General features: G+C 48.7%; 4 protein-coding genes across 4 annotated transcripts in view; 2 read left to right on the forward strand and 2 right to left on the reverse strand.

The window, feature by feature from the left end:
• Positions 1–807: 807 nt before the first annotated feature.
• LOC109544136 lies at positions 808–3,749 on the forward strand. The gene is made up of 5 exons (XM_048665647.1): positions 808–959; positions 1,021–1,238; positions 1,296–1,500; positions 3,174–3,323; positions 3,375–3,749. The coding sequence occupies exons 1-5, from the start codon at positions 893–895 to the stop codon at positions 3,635–3,637; spliced, it is 903 nt and encodes a 300-aa protein (XP_048521604.1). The 5' UTR covers positions 808–892; the 3' UTR covers positions 3,638–3,749.
• LOC109543037 lies at positions 3,741–4,780 on the reverse strand. The gene is made up of 3 exons (XM_019912550.2): positions 4,535–4,780; positions 4,243–4,473; positions 3,741–4,191 (listed from the first exon to the last, which is right to left on the reverse strand). The coding sequence occupies exons 1-3, from the start codon at positions 4,583–4,585 to the stop codon at positions 3,769–3,771; spliced, it is 705 nt and encodes a 234-aa protein (XP_019768109.2). The 5' UTR covers positions 4,586–4,780; the 3' UTR covers positions 3,741–3,768.
• A 730-nt stretch (positions 4,781–5,510) lies between these two features.
• LOC109543036 lies at positions 5,511–7,923 on the forward strand. Its single transcript, XM_019912549.2, has 6 exons — positions 5,511–5,759; positions 5,974–6,115; positions 6,170–6,274; positions 7,172–7,346; positions 7,398–7,599; positions 7,654–7,923. The coding sequence occupies exons 1-6, from the start codon at positions 5,721–5,723 to the stop codon at positions 7,870–7,872; spliced, it is 882 nt and encodes a 293-aa protein (XP_019768108.2). The 5' UTR covers positions 5,511–5,720; the 3' UTR covers positions 7,873–7,923.
• A 6-nt stretch (positions 7,924–7,929) lies between these two features.
• Positions 7,930–8,668, reverse strand: part of LOC109542927 (probable 3',5'-cyclic phosphodiesterase pde-5) — a gene marked incomplete at its 5' end in the record, with an annotated part of 2,444 nt that continues 1,705 nt past the window's right edge. The window contains 2 exon segments of the mRNA XM_048665649.1: positions 7,930–8,191; positions 8,244–8,539. Of these exon segments, the coding sequence (XP_048521606.1) occupies positions 7,972–8,191; positions 8,244–8,539 (516 nt within the window).

Here is an 8,668-nt window from a genome sequence, read left to right on the forward strand (position 1 = left end):
AACATTTGCAAAGGGAGGCCTACTATATCGACCGCTGGAACCCGCATTTGGAAATCCTGCCTGAGTGTTTCGCAATGAGCTCTAGAATCAGATGGTGCAAAAAAGGAAAACCGCCGAAAAACTTGTCCAACTTCCGGACTTAATCATAAAAAACTCCTCCGCTGAAATTGAACAAAACTAACAACATTTGCAAAGGGAGGCCTACTATATCGATTTTTATGCCTGCAGGATTTTACACGCAAAAAATATCCAGAAACTAAAAAATCTCCTGCCTGATTACCGACCTGCGTCGGCGGGCAACATTTCGTATGGAAATCGCGTGTTTCTTATTCATGTAACTCGGGTGTAGAATGGGTTTTTATCATTTTTTTGGCGAATCCTGGCTGGAATGCAATGCGCTTTTGCAATTGCACACCTGGACGACGCGTGACGCAAATTCCCGCCGAATAGGAAGCGTCGAGGCAAAACGCCCCCGAACTTCCCCAAGCCATGAACCACTGAAAGTGCTCAACTGGCCATCATCCAGCCAGTGCGAACAACACCATCATCTAATGAACGGAACGGGAAAATCGAATTCGACGATTTTAATAAAACGTCTTCGTCGCAACCTTAAAAAAATGCAAAAATCCGATCTAATCACCACCGTTTGCCTATAAAGTGTTGGCATAACGAAAATTGTAATTTCAAAATGACCATCGTTGGTACAGCCGATTATAAATCGAAACGTGAGCTGAATCCTCAACGGTCACCAGGTGGATGAATCAAAAACTAGAGGGGGAAACGAGGATTGCGAAATATATATTGTTGCAAAACGGCCCTATAATCAAAACAGCCGTGTCTTCAACAGCCACCGTTTGCTTCTCTCAAATCGACAATCGACAATCAAATCATCATGAAGCTGATCGCGAGTTTGTGCTTGTTGATCGTCATCGGGTGCACTGTGGCCTTTCCCAAATCCAGTAAGTTGCTCGCTCATTTGTTTTTTTTTCCGTTGTTGCTGTAAAAAGGGTCTTTGTGAAGGAGGCGGCTATTATCCGCGCTCTTATATGATCGGGGGCAGTTTCTATGCCAACCCCCGCTACGCTAGGGAGGGGCCTGGATACGAGTACCTTCCCCCCGGCCAAATGACCGCAATGGTAATGGGCGACACTGTTGCCACCAACTCATTCTCCGGCTCCCCTTATTCCCCCACTAGGGACGTCCTGCCTGGACCTGCTGCCATCCCGGATATTCAGCAGGTAAATTTTCCCCCGGTATCTCCGCGCACCCAGTATCCCCTCTTTTCACGTTTCCAGTCCGACGAAGAGCAGGTTTCTGAGCAAGTGACGCAGCGCCAACAACCCTTTGTTGTAGCCGTCCCCGAACCGGATTCGATCAACGAGACTGAACCGGAAGTGGAGAAGGGCGACGAGCAGGAAACGCTTTTTTCGATTGAAGAGGGCACCACTGAGGCGGCCGCCATCCCCACCACCAAGGCTGCACCAATCACCACCGTTCGTGGTAAGCTCTAACTGGCTAGGGGAATTTCCGTTTATAACTGGAACACTGTTTTTGACAATAGTGTTGAAACTGTTTGTATTCAAGAGCTGTCGTTTGTCAAAAAGTTTGTTTTAATATTTTCCAGTGGTTTATTTCGAAAATTCTAACCTCTAAAGAAAAATCGCAAAATTTCAAGACACAGTGAAGATCTTGTGTGGAAAATCTTAAACACATTTTGTATGGAGCGACTCGAGAACTTTTATTTTTTCAAAAAAATTATTTCAAAAATTCTAACCTCTGTGAGGAAATGCAAAATTTCATAAAAATCTGAAGATTTTTGTTCATATTTCCAAAACGGTTGCAAAAAGCGGAAAAATCGCCAGCTCATTTTCAGTAGAGCGCCTCAAGAATTATTTTTTCTAGTGATATTTCAAAAATTATAACCTCTAAAGGTTAGAAGATAGAAACAAATTTCAAGGTGGAGTGAAGATTTTCGTTCATATTTCGAAAACGGTTGGAATTCCGTGGAAAATCGACGACATTTTCTATGGAGCGACTCGAGAGCTTTTATTTTTTCAAAAAATTATATCCAAAATTCTAACCTCTGTGAGAAAATGCAAAATTTCATAAAAATCTGAAGATTTTTGTTCATATTTCGAAAACGGTTGCAAAAAGAGGAAAAATCGTCAGCTCATTTTCAGTAGAGCGCCTCAACAATTTTTTTTGGTGATATTTTAAAAATTCTAACCTCTAAAGGTTAGAAGATAGAAACAAATTTCAAGGTGCAGTGAAGATTTTCGTTCATATTTCGAAAACGGTTGGAATTCCGTGGAAAATCGACATTTTCAAGGGAGCGACTCGAGAACTTTTATTTTTTCAAAAAAATTATTTCAAAAATTATAACCTCTGCGAGAAAATGCAAAATTTCATAAAAATCTGAAGATTTTTGTTCATATTTCCAAAACGGTTGCAAAAAGCGGAAAAATCGACAGCTTATTTTCAGTAGAGCGCCTCAAGAATTATTTTTTTAGTGATATTTCAAAAATTCTAACCTCTAAAGGTTAGAAGATAGAAACAAATTTCAAGGTGCAGTGAAGATTCCGTGGAAAATAGACGACATTTTCTATGGAGCGACTCGAAAACTTATATTTTCTCAAGACAAAATTTACTTCAAAAATTCAAACCTCTGCAAAAAAATGTAAAATTTCATTAAAATATGAAGAGTTTTGCTCGCGATTCAAAAACGATTGCAAATAGCGGAAAAATCGTGAGCACATTTTCAATAGAGCGCATCAGGCACTCACTTCTTCAAGTGACTTTTTTCGAAAATTCTAACCTCTAAAGCAAAAATGCAAATTTCATAAAAACGTAAAGATTTTCGTTCATATTTGGGAAACAGTTTAAAATATCGCAAAAAATCGTATACATTTCTAATAAGCGACTCGAGAACTTCCATTTATGCGAAAAATTCAAAATTTCATAAAAATCTGAAGATTTTTGCTCCTATTTCGAATGGTCGCAAATAGCGGAAAAATCGCCAGCACATTTTCAAGCTTCAAAAACACCACCATGTTTTCGCTCAAATTACGAGAACCTTTTCGATTGATCGTGTCCTTAACCGTCTTTTCCCCATAACCTAACCTCTAAAGAGAAAAATGCAATCCCCACTAAACCAGAACACTTCCCCATCTTAGCGCCCGTAGCCCCAGCCAGGAAAGTGAAAGTGGGCAAGGCGAAGCGACCGGTGGCGCCCCCCAAGCCTGCAGCCGAAGAAGCAGAGGAAGAGAGCGATGACGAGCCCGCCCTACCGGCAGCCTGGCCATTTGCTGGAGTAGGCGCACGAGGTAAGTTCCAGCTTACCGGTGAGAAACACCAGCAATCCTCCCATCAACCAGGTGGCTACAACGCCTTCTTCCCCATCTTCATTGGCGGAGCGGGAAGCGCTCGAACAAGAGCCGCTGGCCAAGACGAAGGACTCCCCGGCGCCGCCACTGCTATTGCCAATGCCTTCTCCACAGGCAAGGGCGGCGTTGCCACCTCGCACGCCACCTCCTTCGGCGACCCCTATGCGGCCGCCATGCTCAGAAACGCCGGCCTTTTCAACTTCCGGACGAAAACCGGCCGGAAACAGCCCGTGCAGGAGGAACTCGAAGAGTAAACGTAGCTGACCGGCGCCATTTTGTTTATATATAGCACAGCAGCACAACAGCGTTTGGGCGCTTAGACGACTTTAAGCGACTCCATGTACAAATAAAACTTTCTAAGTTCAACGGTTTATTTCATTACAAATCAAAGGCCCTCTGATGTGCTGATGGCGACCGGACTCTGGCCGCCGGCGCTGATCTGCGCCACCGCCCCATAGGTGAGCCCCACTATGGAGCCGAGCAGTTCGGCAAAGAAAACCCCCAAACTCCTCAAAGGGCTGCGCGCTTCTTCCGCCGGCTTTTCCGCGGGTTCCTCCTTCAGATCCAGCAGTTTGTCGTCGATTTGGCTCACCTGCAAGTCCACCACCAGCGGCCGGATGGGCGGCGCAGCCGCCGGGATTTGCTGGATGTTTTCCGAAACATGCGCGCTGGCATCAGTGGGTTGGGCTTCGCTTGAGTCCACTGCCATGGACATTGTGGTGTCCTCCGGATCGCTTTCCTCCGGCTTGTAGTGGTAGGCGTTCTTCAGTTGGGCGATCAGGCGCAGCTTTGTCAGGATCTTGCCGATCTGGACCAATCGATTGAGTGTCTTCGGACCATTACCCCCACCCACACTAACCTTCTTCTTCAGCAAGCTGGGGGATGCTTCGTTCGCAGTGTCTTCCTCAACGCCGCTGTCCTCCAAGGACTCGACCTGTTTGGTCAATTCCTCCGCCTTCCTGCTCCTCAAGTCGGCGATCACCAAACCTGCAGGAGAGCTGGGGGATGAAGCCGACGCAGATCCGGCCAATCCGGCCAGAGCTCGCGGCGCGGTGTAAACCCAGCTGGTGCAGCCGCCAATCAGCGCCAACTAGTCACAGATGAACCCGCCAATCCACACTCTTGGTTCTTGCCCCAAACACTCTACTTACCTGGAGTAAAACAGCCGCAATGATGAAACTTGATGCTTGATAAGACGCCATTCTGGAGCACTTTCACAACTCGCGAACCACTTGATGATAAAACCCGAAATGCGCCAGAAAAAACTCATCAATAAGCAATCAGGTGCTCTTCGCCTTAGTTTAAATACACTCCCTACTCGGGCCGGGCTTGCAAAACCATCAAAGCGCCTTGTTTGTTTATTGTCGCGCGATTTGTTTACTAGAAGGCCATTTCTTCGGAATAATGCGTACCGAGTGCTCGGAAAGTTGGGCGGCGCGGTTCAGTCAAACTCAAAGGCTTATTAAAAATGCGTAAATTGGGCTGTTCCCATTCAGGAACGCAGTTGGGATCGGTTGTCTCTCTTGCTCCTGTGCGCGTCATGTGCGATGCACGCCGGCCTGCGCGTTGCTACGTTCCAACCTGCTACCTTCACCGCTTAGAATATCAGCGCATTTAGCAAGGCAAAACTAGTTGATGGGGCTTCAATGTTGCGCGCCAACCTCTGAAGATGGTGCCATGCGTGCTAGAGAAACATCAGGACCAAAATGCCAATTGAAGTTTATAAATTTTACACGCTTCGACCCATTCATTCAATGCCTCCTGTATACCAGATGGTTTTGGCCCAATTAGATTTTTATGAGGTGTTTGGTGGCATTGACAATATCGGAGGTTGCACATTATGGCACCCGCATACTGATTATCGGTTTATCGAATTGCATAAGAACCCAAACGAAGAGCGGCTGTTGATAGTAGAGAACCATGGGAGATTTGAGCAAACCATCCAAAGCACAGCCTGCGTTGCAATGCCGAGCACGAGCAGACCAAGTGAAACGAAATGCTTTCTCCGTTCACTTTCCATTGGCTGAACGAGAACCCGGAACCATCTTCGACTGGTCGGCATTTCTTCGGCAAACTGTAGGCGAGCGACTGGATGATGCCGAAATCCGGGCCACAAACTGGTTTAAGAGTCGAGAAGTAAATGTAGAACCGCTTTTCGGTGCTGCGCGTCAATAGCGTCGATGATTCGTTAATGGGTACCACTACGAATCTGGTTCTGTTCGTTTTGCGGCTTCGGCAATAATGAGCCATTTGGTGACCAACACCACATGCCCAACCCGAATTTGAACACCTTCGTGCTGTGATAGTTGTGTTGTGATCGAGAGATTTTGTGCGGAAATGTATCGGTGGTTCTTGGCAGTGTTTTGCGTTTTGCAGGTGCGTTTCCTCCTCTATCCATTAACAACCTGATCTACCCCTTAGTGCATGAACTGGCCAAGATCCAGATAATCCCGCAAAGGAACCAAATTGACGAAAACGTTTCGAAACCCAGAAAAACCCGTTGAAGAGGTCTTTGACTGGCGGCCTTGAGAAACGCATCAACTATCCACCGACTGAATGCTTAATGACATACTTTGCTTCGCTTTTTCAGCCATGCCTGGCCGATTGGGGCCTACGCGGGCCGCCCAAAACGGAACCCGAACCCAAACTGTCCAGCTCCTACATCCCCGCTGCCATGCAGATTATTGCCCACGACACTGAGCTGATGAAGTACGTTATCAAGCCGCCTGCAGGTAAGCCACCGGGTTCCACTGCGCGCAAATAGTAAGGGCTGAATTGTTCTCTAGGAGCCGCCTCAACTACAACCACAACTCTACGGCCCACTCCCGCTCATAAACCGGCCCTGTTTGCGCCTACGGAACCTCTAGGACCCAGCGCCTATTTCTCCGCAAGTAAATATCAGTGAAAATCGCGCTAGTGCTGTAACACTGTGTTAAGCTGCGCTTTTGAGTTGTTGCCTATTTTCAACTTTTCTCTGGCGATTTTTGCGGTATTTGCCCTTGGTTTGGCACCTAATGGAACCCCACATTCATACTAAGAGTTATCATGGTGTTTCCAAGCAATAATTGACCAAAACTGGTCCAAATCCACAGCCTGCCGACTGTGTCCCGGGCAAACCGCTCGGGGGCCCCCTAGACAACCTTGAGCTTTGACGTGAATCGGTGCTCAACCCCATTAAATTTCCAGTGACAAGGGGGCTGTGCCCCAAGGGCGGATCCAGGGGGGGGTTATAACCCCCCCTTGTGCTGGGGTTCTGTCGACTAACGCAAATTTTTCTAATTTAATAGACAACAAAGGACTGAATCTCTACTACTTGACCCTCCCTGACTCGCAAGCTGGATCGGCCCCTGCTGAGCCCCCGAGACTTTGCAACCCAATGCGAAACTTACCAAGTTGCTTTGAGGTTGGGGCCTAAGCGCGTCAGGGCTGCTGTGGTCCCCGCATGGCCGGAAACAGCAACTATTCCATTCCTACTCGCTAGAACACTACAAACAAACACCAAAAGGCCGTCCTTTTCGTCAAAAGTTGCTTTTCCAGACTGTTCTGAAGCTTTTCAAACTCAAATTTGACGTTGGCGTCCCGAGAATGTAGAGCGGCAAACGAGAGGGCGCCAGCCGCACCGCAAAGGCACAGCATAAAGATATAATCTGTCTGTGGCAAAGGGCCGATGGCTCGCGCGAGTGCAAGAGAGACAAACTGAGGTTGCGATGTTTGGACGTATGCCCTGATTAATTTAAAAATATTTAAAAAATTATTGAATCAAACTGAAAGGTTATTTAACAATTAAGGCGGCGCCCGGGACCAGTACTTGCAACTGCAGCAACCCTCGAGCGGCCTGAGCTACTTTGATCGCTACCCGACCTACCAAGCGGGCAGGGGGCTGGAGGAGCAGGCTCTGATCTATCAGGAGGCGCAGAAGTACCTGGGCCAGGCCTTTGGGGACGTTCTGAGGCTGGCCAACAGGTGACCCCTTGAACTTTCTAGCCCTCTAGTACTAGTACAGGGATGTTTCAGCCTTGACCCAGAACTCCCGACGAAGAACGATGAGAGTCGCGTTCAAGAGTTTTCGCAGAAGTTCGAAGACTCAGATCTGAGCTATCGGTTCGAGGTGCTCAACAAGAAAAAGGTGCCCCCTACCAAGGCCTACGTGACCTTGCTGTCGCTCTACGACCTGCTGAACAAGGAGGCCAAGAGGCTGATGCTGAACAAGTTCGCTGTAAGCTCGAGGGTTTTAGACCCGGCCAGTTGGGTTGATGGGGTTGCCTTGCAGGGTTACACGGACGAGGTTCTGGGCAACTTGGTGGCCTTTTCTGGATCCACATCCGGCCACCAGCTGAAGGGCGTGCTGGGCAAGGTGCTGGAGAAACGGGACACCAGGAAAGCGGACGTCTTGGCCAAGATCAAAGCGCTGGTGGCGGAGTTGGAGATGGAGCACAGCTACATCAATGAGGCCCTCAAGACCATCCCGCCCTTGGTGTTCGCCCTTTAGGGACTGAAGAGGTTGTAGACGTTGCCGGGCAAAGTAAACTGCTTTTTGTGGTGGGATGGTTTAATTGCCTACTGAGGCCTAACAGCCTAACAAGGCAGCCTACGGCTGCTCCCGCCGCTCCTTGATATCCTCATCGATCTGCCGCCAGTGGTCCAAGTTGCTCTGGCACATGTCCAGCAGGGGCTTGCAGTCGGGGATGAGCGCGTTCAGCAGATTGTAGCACGGCAGGCAAATGCCGGTCAAGAACCCCACTTGGCTGGAGGGCTGTTCATCCGGCTGCGCCCTGTCCATCATGGGAATGGGGTGTCTTCCAGCCTTCCTGCGCAGATGGGATCAGATCAGCGTCGGCTCACCTCAGAACAAGAGCAGACCTCTCAGCGTCCCCTTGCTGGTAGAACTCCTCGAAGATGACGCGCACCGTCTCCACCTGGATGTCCCAGGGCTTGGCGCTGGCGCTCAGGTCGCTGCCCGTCATCGAGATGGCCTGCAGCAGCAGGCGGTGCTCAGTGTTGCTCCAGGAAAACGCCCCTTCTTCCACGATTTTCGTCAAGCGCGCCTTGTTGGGGAAGAACACCGCTAAGTCGGTGGCTAGAATGCAGTGCTTCAGAAGGCCCAGGACCTGCTTGTAGTCGGAGCTGGACAGTTTGTTGAAGATGTTGTGGCCCTCCTAGACAGAAAGATGGAACTGGGGTTTGTTGGGGGTTCTAGAGGATTTGTTCCTGATGTTTCACAAGTTCGAGGGGCCAGACAGCAAGGGCGGATGCAGGGGGGGTCATGGGGGTCATGACGCCCCCCC

This window comes from Dendroctonus ponderosae, unplaced genomic scaffold, assembly GCF_020466585.1.
Source record: "Dendroctonus ponderosae isolate FM_Combo_2020 unplaced genomic scaffold, Dpon_F_20191213v2 Dpon_F_20191213_4, whole genome shotgun sequence".
In the NCBI taxonomy this organism is placed as follows: Eukaryota; Metazoa; Arthropoda; class Insecta; order Coleoptera; family Curculionidae; genus Dendroctonus; species Dendroctonus ponderosae.